The sequence below is a fragment of the Phyllostomus discolor genome, chromosome 13 (assembly GCF_004126475.2).
Source record: "Phyllostomus discolor isolate MPI-MPIP mPhyDis1 chromosome 13, mPhyDis1.pri.v3, whole genome shotgun sequence".
NCBI lineage: Eukaryota > Metazoa > Chordata > Mammalia > Chiroptera > Phyllostomidae > Phyllostomus > Phyllostomus discolor.
In genome coordinates, this window is record NC_040915.2 from 40227681 (window position 1) to 40255406 (window position 27726).

The window sequence follows — 27726 nt, forward strand, 5'->3', positions numbered from 1 at the left end:
CACACACGGACTCCTGGCACCCGAGTGTGGGTGCAGCCTGCGCGCCGTGTGCCGGTCTCGGCACTGTCCTGCCTGGTGCCCAGGTGACTGACACCGAGCGGGTCTCCCTCCCCCGTGGCTTCAGCCCCACGTCCCGGCAGCGGCGAGGGACCTGGGCGGTCACGAGGTGGCAGAGCGCCTCTCCCTGAGGACGCAGCCGAGAGGCCTCCGTCGGCTCGGGTGCGGACAGGGCCCGTGGGAGCCGACCTCGGGCCACGGGGCGGGTCCCACCTCCGAGGGCTCGAGATCCCGCCGCAGACCGGACGGGACATGGGGAGACAGAGAACCACGTGTCACCATGCAAGGGCGCACCTCCTCCCACCCTTGGCAGGGGCCCTTGCTCCCGGTGAGGTGGCCGGCGGGCCATGAGGGTGCAGACTCTTTCGGGAGTGCCCGCCCCGGTGTCGTGGGAGGCAGGTGGGGAGGCGGGTCGGCGTCCAGCAGAACAGGAAGCCCAGAGGAGGGCGAGGGGCAGGGGGGCACGCCTGGGCTGGCCGGCTGGCCTCTGCTCACTGTGGGCCGGGGCCAGTCCCAGGGACGGGGCTCAGTGGGAGGCACAGATGTTCCTGGGAATTTCAAATTGGCTCAAGCTCCTTCCGACTTAGCAGCCAGTCTCGGCGGCTCCTTCCTGCTCCTGCAGGATGCTCAGTGTTCTCTCGTTCTCATGCTCTGCTAATTTTATTGTCTTTCCATATTTCCTTGCCATAAACGTAATAGATTTTATTGTGCTTAAGCCACTTTAATGTAGCTTCTGACAAAAGCCGGGGAAACAAGGGGGCTTCTGCTTAGCGCACTTGTCCTCCCGTTTTCAAGCGCCGGGGCCAGGATGGCCGGGCGGCTGGGCGGCCGGGCGGCCGGGCGGCCGGGAGCCCTGGCCCGGGATGACTGCTGCGGAACTGGCCCCCGCGGGGGGCGCAGCAGAAGGCCGAGCCCTTTCCCAGCTGCCGGCGCAGCGGGAGAGGCAAGACCCCTCGCACAGGTCAGGTTGGGGACCCCACACCGCGGCATCCTGGGGAGGGGTGACTTGCTCCCAAGGTCAGGCCTGGGGGCCCAAGGTCATGGGGTTCCCGTGCTCCTCCCCCGGATGTCCTGTGCTCGGGCAGAGCCGAGTCTCTCTCCCGGGGCCCAGGGTCAGCGGGAGGATTTCTCGGCTCTGTCCTTTCCGCGGCTCGTGACGGGCCGTGTTGGGGGCGGCCACCCCTGCGTGAGGCCGGACCTGAGGACGCAGCCCAGATCCGCGTGGCTGCAGTGTGGGCGCCCCCGCCCCCCCCCGCACAGCCCCACCGAGGCCTGGGGGCCCCTGCGCAGCCGGCTCTGACAGCGTTGCCAGCCGCTGCCTCCCAGGGGACCTTTCGTGGCAGTTTTATGATGTGGCCACTGTCCTTCTTTCTGTAATTCTCTCTCTAGTCCGCCCTCGTCCTAATCACACGGCACCTTGGGTGGTTCGTCTCCGCACGTGCGGGTGGCCCCAGGAGTGTGCCGCAGCGCCCCGGGGCAGGCTCCTGGTCTGTGTCCAGCTCTCTCCAGAGATCCAGGGCTCTGCCGGCCAGCTGGGCGCCGCGTCCCTAGGCACTGGAAGGGTGAACCGGGCGTAGGCAGGGCCTGGGGCCCTGGTGCAGACCTCGAGCCCCCGTGCCCGCTGAGCCCTGTGTGCCGGCCTCTGCCGGTGCCGTGATGCTGGCAGCCAGCCGTCTGGCGGGGCGTGCGGTCCTGTCTGACGTACCCAGACACCTGCTCTGGCGACGGGAGTCGCGGGAGGGCAGTATATCCACTGAGCCCACTGCCGGGCCTCACGGGGGGCCTCGGGCTGCGCTGGGCGGCTGCTGGGATGGGGCGGGTCCACGGGAGGTGGCGCCTGCTCTTCTGTCAGACGCCCTGGGCTCCCGGCAGTGTCCTCCCTCTGTCGCGGGTCCCGGTCCCCCGGCCAGGCATGGGAGGCGCAGGAGCAGCGCCGGGAGCCCCCCCCGCCCCCCGCCCCCCGCGGACAGGCTCTGGGCAGGCGTCCGACCCCCGAGTCCGTGTGTGCAGGTCGGTGCCGGCGCCTCCCCGGGGCGGCGGGTTCTCGGGGGCCCAGCACCCTCCAGACTGCTCTCCCCGTGGGCCGCCCCGGCCCAGCCCTGTGGGGCGGGCGCTGGTGGCCGTGCCCTGGTGGACGGAGGTGGCCCGTTCTCCTCCACGGGCTCCTCTCGCGGGCCATGCTGCTGCAGCCGCCTCCCTCTGGGGGCCCTGTGGCGAGTCCCCCGCCCGGCCCCTCGCAGTGGTGCGGGGCCCTGAACACCTCTGCTTCCTGCCCTGCCCTGCCCTGCCCTGCCCGGGGTGTGCCCCCTGCGCAGCGCCCCCTCCCCACCGGGAGCTGTGTGCCCCGTACCGCGGCTGTCGGCCCTCTGACGGGTGTGCGTGGTGCTGCTCCCTGCCGCCCTGCTCGGCTCTCGGGACGCCCAGCCTGCCTCCTGCTGCCTCCCTCCTGCCCAGGCCTGTCTCGGCGCCCCGGGCAGGGCTTGGAGCTGGCAGGGGGGACTCACCCATGGCCCCCCGTCACTGCCCCTGCCCTGGCAGGAGCCCCTTCCTGAGGGAGGTCACATGGGAACTGGCTGGCAGCCACTGGCTTGTCTCAGAGACAGAACCACAGTGTCAGCAGCCGCAGGGACAGCAGGCCGGGTGCTAATTGGCCGCTTCTTCGAACCTGAGTGCTGGCTGGCTTTCAAGTCGATGCTTTGAGCTGACTTCTCAGGTAGTCCGTTTCCCGAGGCTTGGAGGCTGGACAGATGTCAGGGCTCTCTCCCGACGTCATCTCCTCGGTCTGCTTCAAGAGCTGCTGGTGAACGCCTGGCAGGCCATGGGGCGGGAGCCGGGGCAGGAGCTCCCGCAACCCGGCTGCATCCGTGGGGCTCACGCACCCAGCGTCGGGCTCCTGGCGGTGTGGGTGGCCGTCTTCTCCTGCGCGGGACGCCTGATGGAACCCGTGCCACCCCCTGGCCCGTCACAGCCGCTCCCAGGCTGGTCCCTTGGTGGGCCCGCCCGGACAGCGGGACCTCGTCTGTCTCCAGGGGACGCTTTCAAGTCCGTGCCGAAACTCTGCCCTGGAGACACGGGGTCTGAGTCACAGACTTGGAGGGGCCTCAGCACCCGGTGTCCTGGAGCACCCGGGTGGACCCCGGGGGCCAGAGGGGGCAGCGAGGGCCCTGGCAGGGCGGCCCGGGCGTGGCCGGGGCTCCCCTCCTCCTGCCCACGTTCAGAGCGTGGTGCTGGGTCTGTGCCCACCCCAGCCTGTCCCTGTCCATCCTGGCTGCACGTGGCCTCCAGCCCCGCCCCATCCCGAGGTGCGACGCTCCCTCTCTCCCCACACCCCTGCCTGGGTTCCCGCCGGGGCTCCCCGCCCTGCCGGCCCTGCCCTGGCCTGCAGCCAGGTGGCCGTGCTCCTCTCTGGCCCCACCTCTAAGAAGGTGGTTGTGCTCCTCCTCTCCGGTCCCACCTCTGGGGCCTGCGACCAGGGTCTGTAGCTGGCTTTGGGGTCTGCCAGCTGCGAGACCTTGGTGTTGCACTTGACCTCTCTGTTGGCTGCCCCACCTGGAGAGGTGGGTGGTCCTGGCCCTTCTTAGGGCTGTGGGAAGGCTCGGGGCTCCCGGGATGCCTGGCTCGCCTTTTCCCCGGCCACGTCATGTCACGGTTCTCCTGGGCCCCCCAGTGGTGGCCGCTCCGCTGCCCGCCTGGCCCTGCTGGCCGGCCTGCGTTCTCGCTCGTCCGTGCCCCAAGGTGCTGACCGCTCCTCCCCTGCTGTCCCCCTCCCGTGAACACCAGGCAAGGCCCACGAGACGCTGCCGCTGATTTTGTCCCTCGTCCCAGGAGGGTCAGGCTGCCGCCCCCGGTGCCGGCAGGCAGCCGAGCCCCCAGGCCCTTCTCCCCGGGCCCTCGCCCGTGTCCCTGTCACGTCCTCACTGGCTCCGGTGGAGGAGTTTCACCTGGTTTCTGGTGGCTTTTGGGGTGAGGTGACCCGTCCTGTGTCCTTCTGAGGGACTGCCCTGGTGGGGACTGGCGTGTGCACGGCTGGCGGCCACACGAGAGCCTGCGGGTGCTGCCCTGAGGGGCGGGGGGCTCCCGCAGCATCCGGCCGGGAGAAGGGGCCTGTGGCCGCCAGCGGCCTCTGTGGTCTCCGGTCCCCGGGCCCGGCTGCCCCCACCCCCGCCCCGGTCCGAGCACGAGCTCGGCCCGCGGCACCCACCTGGGCCTTAATGGAGAGCCGGGCAGGGGCCTGGCTTTCTCGGGGGGACTAAAAGCTTTTGCCAGAGAAACAAAGGGGGCCGACTAATTGGTGGCTTCATGTATTTATTTCTGGGCCCGAATGGTAAACAGCTTTGCTTCTCGGCTCAGCAGGAGCAGATTGGGAGCACTGGCCTGATTGATTCCTCACCTGCAGGGACGCACGGCTGGAGGGAATGGATCGATTCAGCGCCTCCTGCCAAACCCTCTCTGAAAGAGGCTTAATTGCCTCCAGACCAGCTCCCCAACACCGAGCGCCGATGCCGCTGTCACTCAGCGCGGGCTGCCACCCTGCGAGTGGAGCCTCTCCCAGGGTGCGTCCTGGGAGGGGGGCCGGCCCGCGGGCCCAGCTCTGACTTGGCCCAGGAAGCGCGTGTGGCCGCGAGGGGCGCAGGGAGCAGAGAGCCTGCGGGGGAGGGGAGCCCGGGTTTGGAAGCCCGGCCGCCACCGTGGCGAGCAAATGCGGGGTGCATCCGCTGGGGGTGGCGGGGTCTGCACCAGCCTCAGCCGCCAACGGGCAGGAGTGGAGCCAGTGGCCCCCACCTCTGCACCGCCCCGGCCGGGTGTCTGCCGGGGCCCGGAGCCTCGGTGCCCACGCTGGTTCCGAAGGTGGGGGTGGGGGTCATGACCGTGCCCTTGTCTTGCGCTTACCCCTGTGGCCGGGGTGTGGTGGGCGGACAGTGTCCCAGGACGGGAGGGCCCGCGGACGGCCAGTCCCACTCCGGGACACGCACTGGAGATGGAGCAGGGACGCCCCGTGGCCCCAGGGTGCCGCACTCTGCAGGTCGGCTCCGAGCGCTGTCCTGTCTCTCGTAGCCGGGGCTGCGGTGACTCCGTTGCTTCCTTGGCAAGGAGCCAGGACGGCCTGGAGCTCAGGGGCGGGGCGCTGTTCTCACTGCCCCGGGCGGCCCTCGCCCTCCTGGGAGGGCCTCTGCCTCGCTGCGCGCCCACGCCTCACCTCTCCCTGGCGTGTCCTCTCGCTGCCCCGGCGCCTGCACTCCTCGGGGGGAGAGCGGCTGCTGGCCAGTCGTGGGGGCAGAGTCGCCATGGAAGCGCCCGGCCGGCGGCGCCTGCACAGCCGTCCTGTTGGGCTCTGGCCCTGCAGGCGTCGTGCCCTGGTCCCTGCCCTCCGGGAACCTGCGGTCGGGGGTGGCCCTGAGGTCAGCTCTCGTCCCGCCCACCCCCTCACGAGGCCCCGGCGGGGAGCGCGCGCCTGTCTCGTAGTGCGTGTTGCACCACGCGTGTCTGCGAGCGTGTCTGAGGGGCTGCGCTCCGTGGCGTGTCCCTGCCGGGCCCCTGCCGCTGTGTCAGGTGGACGAGGGAGGGCCGGCCCACACGCACCTGGCCGTGCTTGTCCACACTCCGGCCCGGCGGAGACCCCCGCCTGCTCCCTGCGGGTCAGAGCCCTGCACTTCCAGGGGCCGTGGTTCGAGGCCGCACCCACCCTCCCTTGCTGCGGCACGTGCTCCCTCTGGCACCTCTCTCCGGAACGCGGAGCCGAGAGCCTCCTGGCACCTGTGTCAGCACAGCCGCGGTGTGGCGGTGTTGGGGAAACAGCGCTCTGGCAGACGCGGCCCCCGGCACGGGGCGGCCCCTGGGAGAGGCTCCGTCTGGCGCTGACGCAGCTTTCAGGACCGTGTGAGGCGCTGCGTCCAGGGGGCGGTGGGCGTGGACGCCGTGTGCGGGCCGGAGAGCGGGAGCCCAGGGAGGACGGTTGTGGTTCACCACGCAGAAGTCCCTGTTGCTTGGCAGCCGGGGCAGACCGCCCCTTGGACGCGGGTGGGGTGGCCTTGTGACCCTCACTGTCCCGCCACCCCTGGGCTTCCATGACCTGCTCGTCCCCTTTGTCACGGCCCCGACTGGGGCCGTGGGGCAGAAGGTGCTGCTCCCGCTCAGCACAGGGAGCCCCCGGGCGGGCGCCCTGTCAGATGTGAGCCTCGGTTCCTAAACCGCGCATCTAGCAGACGGTCCGGGCTAGCGCTTCTGATGGCAGCATTCGACGAGGGAGCGTGAAAGTGTGTGTTGCCGGAGCACGCTCCGTGGGCGCTACGGGAACAGAGAAGCCCTCAGACTGCCTAGGCCACACCGGCGGCCCGCCAGCTCCGGGCACCGGAGGCCAGCTGTGGAGCGGGCTGGGCCCGTCCTGTGCAGGGGCCGGGGTGGCGCCGCTGAGGCCGCTGGGCAGCCCGGGCCCCTTGTCCTCGTGCGTTCTGACGCCCACGGCTCCTGGACGCCCCTCCCCACCGCGGAGCCTCGAGCGTCGCTCACGGTGCATGGTCACAGCGCCCTTTTCCGCGCCCAGTGCGGTGTGCAGGCAGGGCCTGGCGGGCGGCCGGGCTGAGGTGTGGGACCGCCGCCCATCCCCCCGGTGCCCGGCAGCCTGCTGCGGCTCGGGCCGGAGCTCGGGTAGCGCCTTCAGGAGCACGGTCGACGCGGCACAGGCGGCGAGGAGCCCGGAGGTCGGCTCGCCCTCCGTGGGAGGCTCGGCGGGCCGTTCAGCCGAGGGCGGGTGAGGGCGGGGCGCTGGGTCCAGGGGCCCCCGGGGTGGCCAGGCTAAAGCCCCACCTGCCGACCGCTGGGTCCCTCCGGAGGGCAGGCCTCGCTGGCCCACAGAGGGGCTTTGTTCAGGCCGTCCTGGGCCCCGGGCTCCGGGCGCAGACAAAAGGCTTCCAGACCCAAACACAGATGTGCGCCTGAGAATGGAAAATCAGAGTAAGCAGAAGCAGCCTTTGAGAGTGAATGCCCCGCAGCAAGTGAAACAAAGGGGGAAACACTGTGTGAATTCCGCTTAAATAACTTTTCATTTTAAATAAAGTTTCGAACTAAGAAAGTGCCGTTTGGAAGCCGCCCGCCCGTCCCCCCCCACCCCCGAACATCTGTGCGCATTCTGCTCGCTGAATGGCAGGCCCCGGCGGGGGGGGGGGCGCTCTTCCTGTGATTGCACCTTGCCCGCTTCCGACACAATGCGGCCCGAAACTCCAATTACGCCGGGACGCGGCGGTGGGGCCTGGCGAGTGGGCTGCGGCGGACGCCGTCGGTCCCCGGAACTGCTTTCGTGGGGCCCCGAGTGGTTAATGGGGACGCAGTTACGTTGTACATAATGGAACTCTCCGGCACTAGCTCGCGTCTTAAAATGATCCGTCTGGGGATTCCTGTGGTCAGCACTTTGGAAATAGGCACTTCTGAGCACCTGGATGGGGTCAGCTTGCCCCCTCTGCACCAGGTAGGGCACTCAGAGCGGCCCCGGGGTCCTGCGGTGCAGGCCCCTGGGTGTTTCCTGGGGGCTGTAGCCTGAGGACCTCGGTGACCACTGACCGGGGCCCACACACCGTCCCCGGGCTGCCTGGCTCCAGGTGTGCGTGGCAGCTGAGACGTGGGCATTTCTGACAACCCCCTCTCTGCCCATTGTCGCCCGCCCTGGCGGGCGCGGGGTCACGGACCGGGGTCTGCGAAGCCCGGAAGACTGGAAGGGCGGAGCCCCGCAGAGCCGGGGCAGAGTCTGTGTGTCCTTGCACAGGCCGCGCGGCAGCTCCCCCTCGGTGCCCAGGCCTCGGCCTCCCGCTGCTTCCCGTGTGCACTCAGGACGGCGGTTTCTGGGGACTCTCCTTGCCAGGCGGCCAGCGGCCAGCACCGCGGCCAGCACCCACGCCTGGGCGGGGGCCTCAGCTGTGTGGTCTGGGCGGAGCTGCCCCGCCCCCCTCGCCCCCAAGTCCTCTGCCGAGCCGGAAGGCAGGCAGGCAGCTGGGAAAAGGCAGGTGACGCTCATCCCACCTCCAGGCAGCGGGCTCTGCTCACGGGTGCTGTCTGGCGCAGCCCTCGGCATCTCTGGTTCGCGCCCCGGAGCTGGCCGGTCCTCTCCTCTCAGGCCCTCAGGAGAAGGCCAGAGCCCAGACCCCCGTCGGCAGGGCTCTGCCGGCTCTGCTCCCTGTCCCCTGCGCCGTGAGCGGAGGGCAGTGGGGGCGCCTCTCTGTCTGCTGTGGACAGCGCGTGCGCCCGGGTGCGCCTTACCCTCCCTCCCAGCCGGCCAGCGGGCGGTCACTGAGCATGGAGACCCCCGGGGGGCGTGGGCTCCGTGTGGCTGCAGGTGGAGCGTGGGGGTGGCCCTCCGGCCCTCCGTGTGGGGCCCGCAGCCCCTGGGCAGAGACGTCAGTGCGCTGGGTGCTCCCGGGGCTCTGGGGCGTTCCTTGCAGTCAGCTGCCGGTTTTGTTGGGGTGCGGACGTGGCCAGCGTGGACCCCCAGGGGCCGGGCCACTGCAGAGCCTGTAGCTCGTGCCCCTGGACTGGCAGGCAGCAGGCCGGGGTGTTCAGGCACGGGGGGGCCCTCTGCGCCAGGTCCGGGGCGCCGCCAGACACTGGCGTCTCGTGTGTCCTCTGCCGTCCGCGGGCCAGCCTGCCCCCGGGCAGCGCTGGCTGGTGCAGTGGAGACGGGCAGCTGTCTCTCCCGCGAACCTGAAACGAGATTTTGCACTGTGAGTGGACGGTGCTGGGACGTTGGCAGCTGGGAGACGGCCGAGACCGGAGGGGGACGTCACCTCTCTCCGCAGCACAGGAGACGTCAGCAGAGGGCACCGAGGTGCGGGGACGCCGGTGAGGCAGGTGGAGGCGGCTGGGGGCAGCACTCGGGCTGGCCGTGCGTGCGTGCGTCTCGGTCTGCGGCCGGGGCTCTGGGGGGCCCAGGTGGGCACGGACGGCCCTTCCTGGGAACCCGTGGGCTCCCCCCCCCAGTGCCTGGAGGCGGGGCCCGGCTCCTCCACCCCCAGGCTTCTGGTCAGGGCCCTCCCTCCTCTTCTCAGACGGACGCTGTTCTCCTCGTTTTACTTTACTTTTATTTTTAAAACCGTAACTATATTTTGTCTACGCTGTCACAGTGGTCCCAGTTTTCTGCCTTTTGCCCCTCCCCCCAGCCCCCCCCCCCTCCCTGAGGCGATCCGCACACCGTGGTTCAGGTCCACGGGTCACATGTGTAAATCCTTCGGCTGCTCCGTTTCCCACGCTGTACGTTACATCCCCACGCCCCCACGGCTGTTCGGTTACTCCCCGCTTGTACTTCTCAGTCCCCCCACCCGTCACCCGCTCTCCCACACACCCCTCCCACCTGGCGCCCATCACAACTCTCCCCAGTCCACGGTTCTGTCTGTGTCCTTCCTGTTGGCTTAGTTTGTTTTTTAGATTCAGTCGTTGATAGATATGTATTCGTTGCCATTTTATTGTTAATAGTTTTGATCCTCTTTTCTTACATAAGTCTCTAACATTTCATATAATAGTGGCTTGATGGCGATGAACTTCTTTATTTTCTTCTTGTCTGGGAAAAAATTTTTTTTATGTGTTTTGATTCTAAATGATAGCTTTGCTGGATGGAGTAATTTTGGCTGCTTTTCATCACTTCAAATACTTCTTTCCAGCCCCTTCTTGCCTGCTAAGTTTCTTTTGAGAAATTAGCTGATAGTCTTAAGAAAACCCCGTTGTAGGTAACTGCCTGCTTTTCTCTTGCTGCTTTTAAGATTTTTTCCTTCTCTTTAACCTTTGGCATTTAAATTGTGATGTGTCTCGGAGTGAGCCTCTTTGGGTACAACTTGTCTGGGGCTCTCTGTGCTTCCTGGCCTTGCATGTCTATTTCCGTCACCAAATTAGGGAAGTTTTCTTTCATTGTTTTTCAAATAGAGTTCCAATTTCTTGCTCTTTCTCTTCTCCCTCTGGCACCCGTATGATGCCCACATTGGATTGCTTGAACTTGTCCCAGAGACTGCCTACACTATCCTCATTTTTTGGGATTCTTTTTTTCTTCTTCTTGTTCCGATTGGTTTTTGTTGTTGTTGTTTTGGTTTTGCATCCTTAGGTTACAAATAATTGATCCTAATCTCGGCTTCATCCACTCTACTGTTGTTCTCCCTGTAAATTGTTCTTTATTTCAATTAGTATATTTTTTGTTCTGACTGGGTCTTTTTTATGCTGCTGAGGTCCTCACTAAGTTCCTTGAGCATCCTTATAACCAGTGTTTTTTTTTTTTAAGATTTTATTTATTTATTTTTAGAAAGGGAAGGGAGGGAGATACAGAGAGAGAGATAGAGAAACTTCAATGTGCGGTTGCTGGGGGTTATGGCCTGCAACCCAGGCATGTACCCTGGCTGGGAATCGAACCTGGGACACTTTGGTTCCCAGCCCTAGCTCCATCCACTGAGCTACGCCAGCCAGGGCTATAACCAGTGTTTTGAACTCTGCACCTGACAGATCACTTATCTCCATTTCATTTAGCTCTCTTTCTGGAGATTTGATCTGTTCTCTCATTTGACCGTGTTTCTTTGTCTCCTCGTTCTGGCAGCCTCCTTGTGTTTGTTTCTGTATATATTAGGTAGAGCTGCTGTGACTCCGTGTCTTGGTAGTGAGGCCTAATGCAGTAGGTGTCCTGTAGGGTTCAGTGGCACATCCTCCCCCATCACCCAGGCTGGGTGCTCCAGGTGCACCCTTTGTGTGGGCTGAGTACACCCTCCTCTTGTAGTTGAGCCTTGATTGCCGTTGGCAGGTCAATGGGAGGCATTTACCCAGGCCAGTCAGCTGCCAGGACTGGCTGTGACCATTGGCCACCAATCTCTGCCATCCATGGAGGGTCATCTGTGCAGGGGCAGGGTGGTGGTGCCCCAGTGTGGTCTGTGGCTGCCTACTGGGTGCACTGGCCCTGGGGTTTCCCTTGTGGTGCAGGCCAAGGTCAGCCCCCACCAGTGTTTTGCCCAGGACCACCCCGCCTGAGCTACAGAGCTGTCTGATGGCTGCTACTTATGCTGGGCTTGGAGGTTCCCAGGCAAAGCCAAGCTGTGAACCTAGGCTGGCTGCTGCTGGTGCCGGGCCTCGGGCCCCTTAGCTGTTGCTTTTTGGGAGGATTTAGGAAGTTGTGCAGCGTGAGCCAGGACCAGCCATTCATCTGGGAAAGTCCCAGTTAACAGCTTGGGTGGGCCCGTAGTTGGGTGAGGCAGTCTCAGGGGATCTCCAGTGCCGGCCGGGGAGGGGCCGGGCAGGGTCAGCCAGGTCGGTGGAGTCTTGAGTACGGCCTGCCGGCTCTGTGGCTCTGCCTGCCTTTCTGTCTGGGAGAATAGACAGAAGGTTGCCCCAGCTCCCGCCTTGATGCCAGACACCCCGGTTTCTCCCAGTGTGCCACTGGTGCCTTCCAAGCGGCTGTCCTGGTGCTGGAGCTTGGAGGGAGTGAGTCTGCGTAAGTGTGTGTAGGTTCTTTAAGAGGAGCTGCTTGGGGCTCCAGGAGTTTCTTCCACCAACTCAGTCCCCACTGGTTTCTGCAGCCAGGAGTTGTGGGGATCTGTCCTCCTGGCACTGGAGCCCGGGGGGGTGGGGCCTGGTGCAGGGCTGGGACTCCTCCTTCCCCCGCCCCCCACCCCGAGTTTTTACCCGCCGCAGGGAGGTGGGGGACCACCCTGTTCTGTGTCTGCGCCCCTGCTCCTGGGCTGGACGGGTGTGGGTTCTTCAGTTCGTAGTCGTCAGACTTCCGCTCAGCTCCGTTTCTGGAGGTTCTGGGTGACGGTGGCTCTGTGTTTTAGTTGTCATTTTGGGGTGGCTGTGTGAGGAGGTGAGTGTGTCTGCCTGTGCCCCCGTCTTGGCCGGGAGTCTGGTGTTGTTTTCGTCAACGCTCCGTCCTGCACCTCGGCCTGTGGCCTCGGGGTCGCGGCTGCGCCCTCCCCCCTTCCTCTGCCCCTTTGCTTTCCGAGGAGAAGAGCGGAGTGGTGGGGGGGGGGGGGCCCGCCCAGGGCCCTGAGTGGAGGTGCAGGCAGAGCCTGTGGCGGGGTGGCCTGCCTCTGGCTCTCCTGTTTGTCTTTGACCTGTTCCTCACCGGTGACTGGGCGGTTTGTCCGGAGTCTCTTGATTAGAGGGACCGACAGCCCTGGTCTTCAGCCACCACGTTCTCGGGACGTGGCCGGCTTTGTGGCAGAGGCCCCAGTGAGGCCAGGCCACGTCCACCTGCCGCTCTGGTCCTCCCCTGGGGTGCCCTTCCCTGCGTCCCGCTCTGGGTCTGACTCCCCCATTTGGGGGCTGGACAGCCCCGTGGGCCAGGGCCCATCCCGGCGAGGCTGTCAGAATCTTGGCGGCAGAGCGGGAAGGAGGCGGCCGCGGCTGCGCCCGTCCCTCCTGGGCAGGGCCCTGTGTCCCCGGCAGGAAGGCGGTGCTGACCGAGCAGGCCTCGGGCCGGCCCTCGCGCTCACGTCCCGCCAGCTGGGCGCCGCCGCCCGGCCCTGGGTCTTGTTGCGGGAGTCCTCTAGATGGGAGGAGGGTGTCAGTGGTGTCTGCTCCCAAACAGGGCCTTGCCGAGGCGGCGGCCATGGCTAGCAAAGGGCTGAGACCTTCACGTGAGGTCGGGCACTGCCCCTACGTGCACACGCGTGTCGTCAGATGCTCGTGACCCCGCCTGCCCGCCCAGCCATGCCCCTCCCCACCAGCGGCAGCCCCTGCCGGGCTCTCGCTGGGTCCAGAACTTGGCCGTGGCCTGGAAAGGAGGAGGAGCACACCTCTGACCCCGCAGCAGCAGTGGGTGGGTCTGACGGCCGCGGGGCCCGAGGGGCCCGACTGGGGAGGCTCCGTGGGCGCGGTGCTCGGAGCCCCGGTGCTGGTGCCAGGGCTCTGCACGCTCTGCGCACTCTGGCGGCCCATGCGCGCCGGGCCGGCGTGTGGTGGTGCCCATCCTGAGCAGAGCTGGCTGGACTGTGCAGGCCGGGCCTGCCGGGGCCGGGGCCGCCCGTGAGCGTGTGCTCGCTCAGAGCTGCTGCTCCTCCCAGAGCGCGTGTGGCACGGGGAGGACCAGGGTTCCCGGCCAGCGCAGGGGCAGCCCCGGTGCGCACTGGCCACCACTGTGCCTGGTGGCCTCCTGTGTCTCCTCCAGCTGGCCAGCCGCGCCCAGCACCGTCCATTGCCTGACAGCCGGTCAGACCCCCGCTCTGGGCTGGGCCGTCTCTCAGGGTGCCTGTGGAGGCCCGCCGGGCCCACGTGTCTGCCTTGCACGTTAGTTCACGGGGGCATGCAGCAGCTTCGGGGAACCAGCCCTTTGTCTGAAACCATGCCTTCCCATTGGATGGTTTCCCTCCGTCCCGCACGTTACTTCCTTATTTTCATGTAGGTGAGTGTGTCAGTCCTCTTTTCTGTTGCTTCTGTCTTGTTTCCGTGTGGATGCGGAAAGGACCCTGTCTTTCCCGAGCCAGTGAAACGCTCTCCCACGTTTTCCTCTTGGGTGATTTCGTGTTGAGTGCACGACACCTTTGACCCACTGCCGCAGTCCCGGGCCTCGGGCCAGCCCCCCCGGGCTCCGCCCAGCGAGCCCCCGGGCTGACCCCCGGGCCCCCGGGCCCGTGCAGCCGGCCGGGACGCCCCCACCCTGCCTCAGGGCCTGGCTGTGGCGCACCCGCCCACTGCAGTGACTGCCCCTCTGTGCGGGGTTCCCGGTGCCCGCCGGCCAGGCCCCCCCCCTTCACGTCCTAAGCATCTTCCCCGTGACTGACTTCCTCGGCTGTGCGCTCCCGTGGCCCTGGGTCTCCGTCCGTGCGGTTCCCAGGATGTGGGGTTTTCGGGCGCCGCAGTGCACCCGCAGGCCGACGGTGGGCTGTCGGCCCCTCCCCGGGCCCTCTCTGCCAGGGCGCCTGTGTCGTGCAGGAGCCAGCAGAGGGCCGGTGCCTGCTCACGCAGCTGTGTGGCGGTCCTGCTCTCCAGGGCCTCCCCTGTGGCCGGGTGTGTGCGCGGGCAGGGCACTGGGCGTGGCAGGGGCAGGGCGCTCCGTGGAGCTTCGTCAGCATGCGGTCCTGGCGTCTCAGTGCCCGTCCTGGGGCGTCACTGCCCCCTGGCTGTGGCCACGGCTTCTGCTGGGTGTTCCGGGCCCGTGCCTCTGTCCCTCCTCGGGCCGAGCGTCCCTTGTCCGCAGATCTGTCCACATGGCCAGGGCCGGCCTCGACCCCCGCAGGCTGGGGCTTCCTAGCTCTCTGGTCAGTTTGTTGTTGACACCCCCTCCTGGGTGCCGGGTGCTGCCCTGGGCCCCGGCAGGGCCACACCCCTTCCGACGGGCGTGAGTGACGTGTGCCAGGTGAGCTGGGGTGGGGGGAGCCGAGGTCGGGGCAGTGGCTGGGTCCGGGAGGACCCCCCGAGGGGGTGTGGGGGAGGCCGGCGGGGGCGAGACCTGGGGAGGGGCTGCCGGCCCGCCGTGTCCTCTGGGGGTGCCTGGAGTGGCCTCTCGTGGCTGCACCCTGCCTGGCTCACTGTGCTCTCCCCTCAGCGACTGGGCTCTGCGGGTCCAGCTGCCCTCGCCTCGCAGGGCCGGGGGAGGCTGTCTGGGGGCCGGGGGCGGGGTGTGTTTGGAGGGAGTGTGGGTGGGAGGGGGCCCGGCCGCCCAGGCCCAGCCCTTAGTCACCGTGTGGCCGGCCGGAAGTGGAGAAGAAGTTGGCGTGTTCTTTCTGGAAAGCGCTTCCTAAGCAGTTTGCGGCATTACCATGTAAATGGGCTTTCTCTGCCGCCGTGGCGGGCGGAGCGGGGCTCGCGGAGCGGCCCCTGCCTGTGGGTGTGCAGCTCCGGGATGCTAATCTCGCAGGCAGATGGCCGCTCCGGAGCCGCTTCCGAGAGGGGTTGGTGTGCAGAGAAGCACTTTCCTTTGTCGCCGGCCCGCCTCCCCCTGCGGCTCTAGCTGCGCACCTCTGGGACTGCTGAGCAGGCTGCTCCTGCAGGGCGGCGTGGGGGCAGGTGGGGGCGTGGGGGCAGGCGGGCCCTGGGGGGGGTGGCTCGTGGAGAAGGGCCCAGGGTCTGCGGGGCGCCCACAGGTGGCACAGAGTCGCCCCTGAGCTGGCTCTAGGGGGACCGGCCTCGGCCCCGGCTGCATCCCCGCGCTGGTGCCCGGGTCCTTGGCTCCCACCTGCCCGGAGGGGAGGGGACCCCTCTGAGCCCGACTTCTCTGCCCAGCACGCAGCCCTGGCGTCAGCCCAGGCGGGGTCCCCGCTGAGCGGCCAGCACGCCATGAGGCCGGACGTGTCCCCGCTGCCCTGTGAGTGCCTCTCAAGTGTCGTCGTCTTCCCGCCGTGCCCCCAGGCGTGGGCTCAGGGCCGCCCGAGGGGACGGAGGGCCGCAGCGGGCACTTCCTGTGCGTCCTCTCCCCGAGTCCCGGTGGGCCGCTCTCGAGGCGGCCTCCTCAGCCCACTCCAGGAGCGTGTTCAGGCGGGGACACGCCCGTCCCCCCTCGGACGATCAGAGCGCCCGTCTGGTCTGGCACCCTGGGCGCCTGCCTTGGGGTGGGACACTGGCAAGGCCACAGGGCACACCCCCTGTGAACGGTTCAGAGTCTCGCGTGGCTGCCCTGCCAGTGAGACGAGGTTGGAAAGCGGTGTCAGTCGGAGGAGGCTGGGAAGCTCGTGGCTGCGTGGAGGCTGAACTGCGCGGTCCTCGGTAAACCCAGCAGAGACGCAGGGGACAGCCGATGCTTCAGGGCGAGCGAGAGGGGACGCACGGCACAGGGACCATGGGGGCGGCTGTGTGAGCGGCGCCGGAGGGCCCCTGCTTGGCCAGCACCCCACGCGGGAGGGAGGAAGACTGGCCGGCCACCGAGCCGCCCGCTGTCGTGGGCTGGAGCAGGAGCGGCCTCTGCAGAAGTGGCCGGGGAGGAGATCGGAACCCTGCCACGGCGGGTGCCGGGGACCGAGCACCGGCAGGGAAGGAACGCACGAGACACTGGTTCTTCGCGGTGATGGGGGCGGGGGGGGGGGTGCTGACCGACCGTCAGTGAGGCTGCGGGTGTCGGCAGGAGAGGAGCCCCACGTTGCGAGCTCTGGCAGGGGGCACGGCCAGGCTCAGCCCCTGGCGGCTCACGCCCCATGTCCCGTTGGGGCGCGGTCCCCTCTGCACTCCCGGCCGTGCGATTCGCTGTAACAACGGGCCATTGCCCAGTGAGCATTCATTCAGTCGCAGGCTCTGCTGTCCCGTGCGTGGGGCCGCGTCCAGGGAGCTCCGGCTGCACGGCCCCCGTGTCTGGGTGCTCGCTGGAGTCTCCACGCCTGTGAGCAGGGCGAGGCTGCCCCTCTGAGCACGTGTGCGGACAGGGAGACCCCTGCGTGGATGTGAGTGCAGGGCGTGCCCGGCCGCTCTGTGGCTGTGCCCCGTCAGCACCGGCCTGGCCTGGGGGCGAGCGTGTCCGGCCGCAGTGCGCTGGGCACCACCGGCCCGCTAGAGGGCCTGAGGAGGAGGAGGGCCTGGAGGGGCCGGTGGCCCACCCACTCCCGTCCCTCAGCCGTGTGTGTGAGGCGGTGGCCCTGCCTGGTGGAGGGCTGGGCTGAGACCCGCCCGAGCTGGGGCTCTGCGGTGTCACCGCCTCCCTCCCCGGCCTGGGTGTCCCCTTCTCCCGGGGGGATGGTGGTGGGACGGGGCTTGGCTGAGGGGGCAGTGCTGGGTAGACCACACTTGTCCCCAGGGGCGACAGTGGTGCAGGGAGCTGCTGGGCAGTGGATGCAGATGCTGTGGAGGGTGTCTCATCCGGCAGTGATGGGCACTTGCTCCCCAGGATCCTGGGGACAGGTCCTCTTCCGGGCCACCAGCCCTGGCCTGGGTTTGTCCCGGCTCCGGCTCCTCCCTGCTCCGAGCCCAGGGCCACCCAGGGCCTGGCACGGGGAGGCGAGGTGCAGCTGCTCGAGGGTGGGAGGTGAATCCGAGTGCCCCTCCCCGGGCAGCGGTGCCCGTCTCACTGCAGGGAGGTGAGCGGGGGCGGCTGCCCAGGGCCCCACACAGCCCCCGCCCAATGGAGCAGGAGGCTGCTTCGCCCGGGCTCCCGCGCTCCCCCAGCCGCACTTCCTGTCTCTAATCTGCTCTCCGCAGACGGCCGGCTCGGGTATCAGCTGGCAGCAGCCCTGCCTGCCGCGCCCGGCCTCTCTGCCGGCTGTCTGAGCCAGGCGCACGTGGGCGGTGTGCCCGAGGGAGACGGCGCACAGTGGCTCTTCACCTGCTGGACCTCAAGGTCACGAGCCCCTCCCCTCGCCAGGTGTGGGGCCAGGGGCGTGCCTGGCGAGGTGAGGCTGTCCGGCTGGGGGCCAGGCCCCCTCTCCCCTCCAGGAAGGTCGGGAAGGCAGCCGGGCCTTTGTTTCCGTGCGTCTCTTCCCGGACACTTGCATGTCTGTCTGGGAATGGGGTCGGTCCACCTCGGAGCGTGGCCGACCACCCCTCACCACGTGGTCCCTCTCCTGTGGCCTCGGCCGGCACCACCCCTTCCAGAGGCCGCTGACCGCTGACGCTGCTCTGTGGGTGTGAGTGTCCCCGCAGGGCCCTTTCCCACGGTCGGGCCTCGGTGGCGCCATCCCTCGGGGGTGGAGCCAGGCCGTGCACCGAGCCTCCCAGCCCACCGACCCTCACGGGCACACCTGGGCCCAGGCCCCGGGCGGGCCTGTGTCGCCGCTGCCCGGCTGGCCTGACCCGGGGCCAGTGCAGGTGTCTCCCCGTGCGAGCCCCCACTGCTCCTCCGTGAGCCCTGGGGTGCGCACTCCCGGCCGCAGCTCCCCGCCTGGTCCCGGGGGCGGGCTCTGCCCTGCGTCACCTCCCTGCTCGTGCCGTCCTCCCTGACGCACGGTGCCCGTGCCCGCCACGCTTCCGGGGCCTCAGAGTGACGCCCGTCTCGCACGCCCCCACCTGCCATGGTTGGCGCCTGCTGCCCCCTCCCTGCGGCCGCCTGAGCCTTCTGCCATCCTGCCTCTGGTCTCCCCCGTCCTTCCCCCACACGCCGCAGCGACCCTGGGGCGAGATGCCGGGACCCCAGGTCCCCGTGCTGCCCCCAAGGTCTGTCTCAGCCGGGCTGGTCAAGGCCGGCCTCGTGGGGAGGGGGCCCCCTCGGGCCGATGAGGCTTTGGGGCTGAACCTGCACCCGCTCACCACCCCCGGCCGCCTGACCCCGTGAGGCTGCTTCACTCCTCAGGGGTCGGGGACGGGGTGGCGGCCGTGCGCTTTCTCTGGGGTCCTGTGGACCTTCAGCAAGGCCAGGTGCACGGCGTGTCCCGGGCAGCCCAGGCCACCCAGGGGCCCCGCCTGGCGCAGAGTCTGGCTGCCGGGGGCCTCCGTGTGCGCGGCTCAGAGCCACTCCCGCTGCGTGGCTGGGTCTGGCCGCGGCTGTCGGCCGCTTCCGCGTCGGTGTGCCGGGCGAGACTTAGTGCGGCACAGCCAGGGCCCCCGAGAGCCCCTGTCCTTCCTGGCCCGGACGGCGGCAGCCTGCCCGGTCTGGTCCTCCCCAGGGGCAGGGGCCAGGCCTCTGGGCCATCAGCACCAGGGGTGACGGTGACAGCCGCTGGCGCGGGCGCCCACCTGGACCTCAGGCCTGCCAGGTGGCGGCTGGAGTCCGGAGAGGGTGGGCCAAGGGCAGGCGGGCCGTGCGTGGTGTGCTGGAGAGGGCCGTTCAGGCGTCTCCAGCTGCCGAGGGGGTGTCGTGGCCTCGCACTGTCCCTGGAAGGTGGCTGCTCATGGGCTGGGAGTTTTGTGAATGAGCCCACAGGGCTGGGCTGCAGCGGCCCGTCGGGGCAGGGAGCCCGGGCCCAGCTCCCCACGCGGGCGCCTGCTCAGCAAGGCGCGGCCGATGGGCGTGCCGCTCTTTCTGCCGCAAACTGAGACCTCGGTTTTGAACCCCCAGAGGCTCACAGAAACGCCAGGGGCCGCGGAGGTCACCGTGAGCAAGGAACCTGGGGTTTGATTTTTTATGAGTCTCCTCCCTCTGCTTCCAAGGAAAGGCTGGGCTGCGTGGGGAGAGCGGCCCGACGGAGGAGTCGGGGTGGGGGTGCGGGTGGCGGGCCGTGTGGCCTGCGCCCCAGAGGGCGTGGGGCTGCGCTGCTCCCTCCCGGCCTGCGAGGTGGGGGTGTCCGTGGGCAGGGCCTTGCACAGCGAGTCTGGGCGCTTTGGACTGGTCTCTGGAAACTCCGTGTGCCCTCGGTCTCCCACAGGGTGTGCAGACAGAAGGAACCCCCCCGACCTCTGCCCCCTGCCAGCTGCCACCGGTTTGCCCGCCCCTTCTTGGCCCAGGGTGCCCGCAGAAGGGCCTCTGGGGTTCACCTCTTGTCGGTTCCCCCCACCCCTCGCCCGCACCCTTGGTCCTCCTCTGTCTGCCCTCCGCCACCTCCGCGGAGGTGGGGCTCCAAGGGCCCCCCCTCGCCCACTGTGCTGCCCCCTCTGCTGGGCCCCTGCCCCGCTCCCCCACCCCTCCTCCCAGGGGGTTATGCATGTGCTTGGTCCCCTGCTGCCGGTCCCCTGAAGCCACCCTGCTCCCCATGCTCGGCTTCCTCGCGGGCGCCCGCGCGACCTCCAGGGCTCTGCAGGGGGGTGGGGAGGCCGCAGGCTGGGCGAGGGGCGCGGGGAGCCCAGGCCAGGTGGCAGCGGTGCCTCCCCCAGGGCGCAGGGAAAAGTCCTGAATTTGAGGATTCCAGCCTCTGGGTCCCCACAGCCCAGGAGACGTCGCCCCTCCCTGAAAGGCACCTCCTGGCTGCTTCAGGGTCCCCTCTTCCCCACCCTGCCGGAAGGAGGGACTGGCCAGGCTGGGCCTGTGGGCCGTGACCCTGGCCGTGTCCCGGGGCCCGGGAACGAGCGGGGGGCCCCGCCGTGGACCGTCCCGTAGCCTGTGTCTGTCGCCTGCGGCACTGAGGTCGGGCCTTTCAGTCCGGTCCCCTCTAGATGACTGAGTGGTGGTGGGATTCTCGGGCCTCGTGGCAGACTTGGGGATGCAGGACGCTGCAGGGCCTCGCCCGCCCACGGCCGTCCCCGCCCGCGTCCAGGGTCCCCAGGCTGCCGTGTCCTCCGGGACCCCTTCCTCACCGGGCACAGCAGCTCGGCCAAGGGGACCCGCCCCCAGGGCCCCGAAGGGCTTGCTCCCCTGTTGTTCTGCTGGACTGTGACCGGCTGCAGGGTCCCTCCGCGTCTGTGCCTCCACAGCCGGTGTCGTCCTCACCTCAGCAGACAACGCAAGTGTCACCTCGTGACATGCTCCCGGTGACAGCACTTCTGTCTGATTGCTGTTGAGATTGTAAAGATTCCCTTTGGAAAGAGGTTTTCTCTGCTCAAAGCAGCAGCATGAGCACTGCACTCTCCACCCAGGCCCACGCGCCCCTGCCCCAGGCACCCTGCGGGGCCGGCTTCTCCCAGCCCTGCTCTCCCTGGCCCTCGTCCCCAGCCCTCGCCGCTCCCTGCTGGGCTGGGCGGCCTCCGAGGAGGGCGTCAGAGCGGGGCTGGGGAGGACGGGCGGCCGTTTGGGGAGAGGCAAAGACCCACGTGGGGGGGGCGGGTGCAGCGGGCTCTGTGAGCGGGTCACACATGCGCCCTGACCCTGGGGTCTGAAGGGCTGGCCTGGCCACGCAGCACAGGCGGGGGGGCCGGGGGCCCAGGTCCGCGGGCGCGGCCTCAGCCAGCCTGGCCCAGCCGAGCCTGTGGGGCCTGGGCCTCCGTACAGAGCTCTGGCTGGGGTTCCGCACCCCGGGGGGCGGGGCGGGCGGGCCTGGGCCTGGGCGTTGACTCCCCCACGGTGCAGCCGCTGCACACCTGGCCACTGACTGGGGGGAGCACCTGCTCCGGTGATTGAGCCCGTTCACGCCGACATCTTCCCCACTGTGTGTGGGGCCGCGCCCCTCCCCCACGGCAGCTCCGGGATCGCCCGGGGTCCGCTCGAGACCCAGAGACAGGCGCCGAGCAGCTGTGCAGAGCGCGGCAGCACAGCGAGGGCTGCACGTGCGGCTCTATTCTGGGACCTGGCGGGGGGCGGGGGGGGGCGGTGCTGCCTGGGGCTCACCCCGCCCTCGTGCCTTGTCTGTGCAGCGCCCGCGAGCTGGACAAGGTGCGGCAGCAGCTGCAGGAGGAGCTGTGCCAGGTCAGCGCCCAGCTGCTGGAGGAGAGGAAGAAGCGCGAGACGCACGAGGCCCTGGCCCGCCGGCTGCAGAAGCGCGTCCTGCTGCTGACCAAGGTACGGCGGCGGCGGCCAGGTGGGCGGTGGGCGGCGCCCGCCCCTGGCGTTTCCTCTCTGGCACCTAGTCTGCCAGCATCTCCCCCGAACCCCATGCACGGTTCTCCACGTGGTTCGTCCTCGCCTCGGACGCACACAGACGTGTTTGGGCCAGCGTGCGCCCTCGCCTTGCTGGTGGCGGCCCCCTGGAGCCTGGGCGTTCTGTGCTCCTTCCCAATGATGGCCTGGAGGGGGCGCTGTCCCTGCCGGGGCCGGGCTGCCTCTGGACAGCTCTGCGCCCCAGCGTGCGTCCCAGTCTCCCTTCAGCACCAGGGCCGGAGCGCGAGCGCCGCCGGTGCCCAGATGGGCGGGGCGGACGCACCCCAGCACCAGCCTCGGCTGCGGGTGGCTCCCGGCGGCTCGGCATCCGGAGAGCGTGGATGCCTGGCTCTGCGTCTGGCTCCGGTGGTGGAGTTCGCTGGCGTGTGAGCCTGGGTTTCTGTGGGAGACGGCTCGTTCAGACGCGGCCTCGGACGCTGCGGTCTCAGGAGGTGGGAAGGGGGAGGCCCGGCTGTGCCCCCCGGCGCCGCGGAGGCCAGGGTGGTGTCCGGCGCGGCTCGCTGGGCAGACGCGGGGTGTCCGCCTGGGCGCACACTGTCGTGTTCGCCGGCACGCGGCCGCTGCTCCTGGGGGGAGTCGGGCTCCAGCTGCTCGAGTGCCGCCGGGGGCCTCCCCTCCGTGCGGCCGTGGGCGCAGCCCCTGACGCCGGGCTCAGCGGGCGGCCTGCGGGCACACCCCCGAGACGCGCTGCTCCTGGACGTGCGGCCCGCGGGGCCGTGTCTCCAGCCGGGGCGTCCGAGCCTGCCGCACGCAGGCGGGTGGGCTCGCCGTGGGCAGCGCCGTCTCCCCCTTTTGTGAGAGCGCCCCGGCAGCTGCTTCCGCTTCGGGAGGGGCCCCGGGCCTGAGCAGGTGAGGAGAGGTGCTGGGCGCGGAGCCCCCGTGTGGGTGCCGTGCGCCTCGCCGCCTCTCCTGTCGCCGCCAGGCCTCCCTCACGGGGACCTTGGTGGCTGCTGGCATCTGGAATTCTCAGTTTTCCGCTTCTGTCACCGCTGAGTGGGGCTGAGCGACTCACAGAACCTCTGGGAGGCAGGCGTGTCGGGCAGGGCCACCCCTGCTCTTCCTGGGCGACTGCGTGTTGGCCGCGGCCTCACTCGCGGCGGCAGCCCAGGGCCGTGCGACGGGCCCCCAGGACCCAGAGCCCCCAACCCCGCAGGGTCGCCGGGTCGCAGTGCGGGTGCTGGCGCGCGACCGCTGGCCGGCACGAGACCCCTCCCCTTTGAGGGAGGCAGGCCGTGCCCGCGTGTCCCCTGCAGACCGAGGCATGGGTGCCGCCGCTGCTCCGGGCCCCCACGTCCTCCCCCTCCCGCCCCGTCCTCGGAGCCCGTGGGCTCCCTCCCCCTCCCGGGGGCGCTTCTCGCACGCCGCCCTCCTCAGCGCTGGGCGCGCCCTCGCAGGCGCAGAAGGAAGCCCTCAGACGCTCACCTGTCGCCCGCGCCGCCTTCTCGGGCGAGCGAGCGAGCGAGCGTCCTTCGTGGCTGCCCAGGGGCTGCGCCTTGTCTTGGGGCGCTCTGTCCCTGCTGCTCCCCGGCCCCCCACCGGGGTGTGGCGGGTGGGCGCCCTGCCGGCTTCCAGCCTGGCACGTCCAGGCCCGGGGTGGCGTGGAACTGGGGTGGGGCTGGGGGAGTGCCCCCCAGCTGGGAAGGCGGGCTGGGGTCAGGTGTGCACTTACCGGTGGTCCCTGCTGCTGCTGCTGAGCCCCGCCCCCCGCCTGAGTCCAGCCCACACGCAGTTCTCTCTGCACACCGGCGTTTGCTTCGTGTGTCTGGAGACCTTCCAGTTCGGGGCCTGGCAGGCGGGCGGGTGGGCGGGCACCTGGGCCGTGCAGGTGTCCGGTGCCCCGGCCTCACACCAGCACTCGGTCTGCCTGCGGGACGGGGGCAGCCCCCCGCTGAGGAGGACAGGGTGGGGGGGGTTACTGAGCCATAACACTGCTGGCGCTCCCCTCCCGGTAGGGGGGGGTCCCCACCGCCACCGTCTCACACAGACAGACGCCCCGTGTGGCGTCCTGGCCCGCTGACCTGGCACGTGGTCTTGGGGGTCCTGCCAGGGGGCGCTGAGCTGACCGGACCCCCGCTCCTTCCAGCTTGAATGGGACTGTCGCGCTCCCTGCTGCTGGTCTCCGCTGCCTGTCCCCGCCACGTCTGAGCGTGACTGTGTGCTCAGGCCAGCCCTCAGTGGGACTGCAGCCCCCCGCCCGCCAGGTCCCCCGGAGCTGCTCTGGGCTCCCGGGGTGCCATCTGAGCGCACCAAGAGGACTGATGAGGCAGGAGATGGTGCGGGGCCCTGCTGCTGTGTGCCCAGCCTCACGCCCCATGTGCTTGCCCCCGCCCCCCCCCCCCAATCCCATGGGGCCAGAGGCCCACCAGGGAGCTGCTCCCAGACGCAGCGCAGAGCTCCAGGGCGGAGCTGGGACGCTCAGTGTGCCAGGGCCCAGGGCCCGCCTCACGTGCCCGATGGGCCCCTGACTTCCGGGGAGACAGGGTGACAAAACCAGCTCCCCACAGGCTCACCGATCCAGAGCTGAGTCTCCACGTCTCGCCAGTGCTGTGACAAGGCGGCGTCCTCCCAGGGGCCGGTCACGGCTGCTCGGGGCTGCAGGCTCCGGGAGGGCTCACAGCGTGCCCTTGCTGAGCCCCGTGGGTCTGACGCCCGCCCTGGCGCCGTCTGGGTGTGGCACCCGCAGGCCGGGAGGCAGGTGCTCTGTGGACGGGGGACGCCATCCGAAGGCTTCTGGACGCGGACGCCTGTGCCCTCCGCCTGTCCACGCCTGGTCTGGACCTCTGCGCTGCCCCCTGGCCGGCCGGGGCAGCCCCCCTCTGCTGGCCTTGCAGCTGCCCCCCACCCCCAGCCCTGGCTGCTCGTGCTGCCCCGTGGGGGGCCACGGTTCAGATTCAGACCCTGCTTTCTTCTCATGGAAGACACCCCCCGTTTTGCCAGACCCCTCAGGAAGCCTGGGGCCGGGTGGTGAGCTGCCCCCCGGCCAGGGCCTCTGGTCAGCGGTTGTCTGCTCCGGGCGGGGGTCGCTCGCCCTGCAAGAGAGGGGGGGTCCCCCTCGGCTTCCACACTGCATTTCGGGCGGTGGTGGAGTGTCTTTCAGCTCACCTGTCCAGGTTGACGTTTCCGTTACACCTACTTAAGTAGAAAAACAAAAAACACACCGCCTGTTTGTTACGGGAAATTGCCATTTGCCGTCATTAGAAAGCCAGAGTCCCACGGAGGGTCATGGGGCAGCCGGACCGGGGCCACAGCAGACAAAAAGCTTCAAAGAGCAAAGCAGTTTTAGCAAACACGGTGAGGTCAAGCACAATGCCTTCTGTTTCAGCTCCCAACGTAGGGCGTTTATTAAGAGCCTGTGGAGGCGGGAGGAGAGGCGCCGTGGTTCCCCACACGCCGTGTTGCCCTGCACCCTGGGTCCCCGCGCCCTGCCCTCGGAGCTCGGCCCTGCCAGGCGGGCCCTTGCGGGTGCAGGGCCCAGCCTGCCGGCAGCGGGCCCGTGAGGTCAGGCGGGGCCCCCTGTGCCCTTCCCGGGCTCTGCCTCCCAGACGCCGCTGCCCTCGGGGTGGCACCACGCCCCAGAGGACGCCAGTCCATCCACCGGAGCCCGGCCCCAGGGCGTCTGGGCCGCGGCAGCTCACCACGCCGGGGAGCGCGCCCACAGGCCGGCGGTGCAGCCTCGTCTTCATTTGCGGTTCTGACGTGCGGTTCGTGGGCTTCTCCCCACGTTGGATTTGAGTTTCTGGCGTGCTGCGCTGAGGCGGGGTCTTGTTCAGGGAGCTGCTTGCCCCTCCCTCAAGGGCGTCCGGGGTGAGGGGCGTCCGGGGCGGAGGGGCCGAGGCCTTCCCTGGAAGAGGCTGCCGTCTCTGAACGCAGGGCCGGGCACCGGGGGTGGCGGAGGCACGGGGTGGATGGGGGTGGCGCCCGGCCTGGCGGCCTCTGCACCAGCGCGTGGGTGGCCTCCCCCTGCCGGCGGGCTCGCCCCGCGGAGTGGGAGGGTGGCCGGCAGGCCCAGGCGGCCCCAGCTGGCGCGTGTCCTTGTCCGCGATTGAAAGTCCCCTCTCGTCGTTGTGGCGGCCCGTTCGCTCCTCAACTCAATTTCGAAGAAACCCAAATCTTTGAATAACCTTCATCCTGAAAGGGAAGGAAGTTGCTGCAGGTGAAAATTGATGGTCACACTCAAAGACACAGCTCCCCGCCAGGCAGCCTCCCGAGTGTTCCAGCTAAAAATAGCCGCAGCGTCCTGCTGCGGTCTGAACTGTCTCCAGGCCGCTCCTGGCGCTCCCGCCCTTGGCCCGCGGCAGCCTGGCCTGGCCGGCCTGCTGAGGGCCGGGTCAGCGCTTCGGGTGTGCCGGGCAGCGCTCCCCGGCCCGCCTCTGCCCCCGCGGGCTGTCCTGGCGTGGCGCCCCCGTGCCGGGGCTGTCCCGGGAGCTGGCACGTGTGGGTGCGTGCGTGCGTGCCCGTGGTGTCCGTGCTCGTCTGCTGCGGTGGCTGTCAGCAGGGCCCGGCTCTGCTGTCGCTCAGCCTCCCCGGGCTCAGCAGCACCGCCTCAGCGGTCTGCGTTTCCGAAACAAGGGGCACCGCGGAGCTGGCCGCTCCCGCGCTCACACTGTGCCCGGCCTCCCCACGCAGTGCGGTTGGGGTGCGTCGTCCTCGCCTCGGGCCGTTTTCTAGTGAGTGCGTGTCGCACACGTGGCCGGGGCCCGGAGCCGGGCGCTGTCCAGCGGGCAGCAGGGGCTGCCGACGTCCCCCGGGCAGCCTGCAGTCATCGGTGTTTGTCCGATGACCTCACTCGAAGGTTCTGTCGGAAGCTCCCTGCATCAGTGTGTGCGACGACCCTCTTTGTGGAGGGCGTGTGGGTGGGGGCTGGGCAGTGTGCCCAGGACAGGGAGGGGAGGCTCCGCCCGTGTCCAGCTCCACCCTCTGATGCCTGCCTGCGCCCCCATGCCGGCCCCCACGGCAGGACTCCCCGACCACAGGGAGCACCCCCGGGCAGGCTGGGGTGTGGGTTTTCAGGGTTGGCATCAGTTCAAGAGTCCCCGCCCCCTCCTCTGTCTGCCAGCCGTGGGCATGCGATGCAGGCCCTGTGCCCGGAGCGTGCGGGGGTCAGCTCCAGCACGTGGCTGTCCGCAGGACCTGGGGGGGGGCAGCACGGCGCCGTGTGTTCGTGTGTTTGTACTGTGTCCCTGCGGACACACGGTGAGGGGTGGGGGCCGACGCTTCTCCAGGTCGGGGCGCAGTTGTCGCAAAGCACAGCGTTTTCCGAGCTGTCTCCACGGCTGACTCGCGTTTTCCCTACTGAGGCTGCATCTCGTGCTGCATAATTGGATGCATCATGCGGTGCCTTTGCACGCGCAGCTCTGCAAGCACAGAGGGCGCAGGGAGCCGTCCTCCCCGGAGCCTGTCCTCCGCGGTGCAGGGGGCTCGGCCGCCGAGGGGCCGCAGGCCCCCAGGACCTCGTCCGTGCCCTGGGGCTCGTGCAGGGTTGAGTGGAGACGCGGAGGGACGTCGTCCTTCGTGGGGCGCCTTCCTGTGCAGAGCCCCCGGCCTCGGTTTCGAGGTGTCTGTGTGAGTGTGTGTGTGTGCGTGTTCTCAGTACCCACCCGGCTCTCCTGGGTGAGACTGCTCTCCTGCCCTGTGTGGCGTCAGGTCGGCGGGGGAGGGGAGGCCCCTCAGGGAGCTGCTGCTTCGGCGCGCCTCCACCGTGGGCCACCGCGTGGTCGGCGGCACCTCTGTGGCCTGGGGGTGGCCATTTCTGACGGCGTCTCCCCTTCCTCAGACAGAGGGCCTGTCCCTGAGGCAGACGCTGTCGAGGCCGTCCTCGTCGGCCGTCGTTCACACGCGTGCACCCAGTGCCCCCCGGAGCCAGCACCCAGTTGGGCGCCCTCGAGCCCAGGACGGAGCTGCTCAGGCCGGCACCTCGCACAGCACCTGGAGCCGGGTGGTGCGTGTTCCCGCCGAAGCAGCGGTTGTGACGTGCGGCCGGGACCTCCGCGTCCCGGAGGGCAGAGGCGTGGACCCCCGGTCCCGGCCTGGTTGTCTGTGCAGAGTGCAGAGAACAGAGGGAGAGCCTGGGCAGCGCACGCAGAGCAGACGTGGGGCACTCGGAGGGCGGGGGCTGGGGAGCTGGGAGCCTCCCTGCGGGTGCTGGGCTCCACACTGAGGGCGGCGGCGGCCAGAAGATGCCCTGGCCAGAGACCGGGCAGCGGTCCTAGCCGGACAGGACACTCAGGACAGTGCCTGGGACCGAGGTGGCAGGGTGGAGGGAGCCGAGGGGCGGAGGGGCGGCCCTGGACAGAGAGCAGCGGCACCCCCCTCCCCCCCCCCGTCTGAGGGGCCGGAGCCTGCAGCCCTGGGGTCCCTGGGCGCTGCCGGCCACGTCCCGGAGGCAGCAGGGAGGTGCT

At 69.1% G+C, this 27726-nt stretch overlaps 1 protein-coding gene across 4 annotated transcripts in view; it reads left to right on the top strand.

Annotated features, from left to right (window-relative positions):
- Nucleotides 1–27726, top strand: part of MAD1L1 (mitotic arrest deficient 1 like 1) — a 106276-nt gene that overhangs the window by 32302 nt on the left and 46248 nt on the right. For 3 of the 4 annotated variants that reach the window (XM_036014633.1, XM_028527810.2, XM_036014632.1), the window contains one exon: nucleotides 21085–21229. The exons of the other annotated variant lie outside the window; for it this stretch is intronic. In XM_036014633.1, coding sequence (XP_035870526.1) covers nucleotides 21085–21229 — 145 coding nt within the window. The remainder of the gene's footprint in view (nucleotides 1–21084; nucleotides 21230–27726) is intronic. 4 annotated transcript variants of the gene reach the window in all.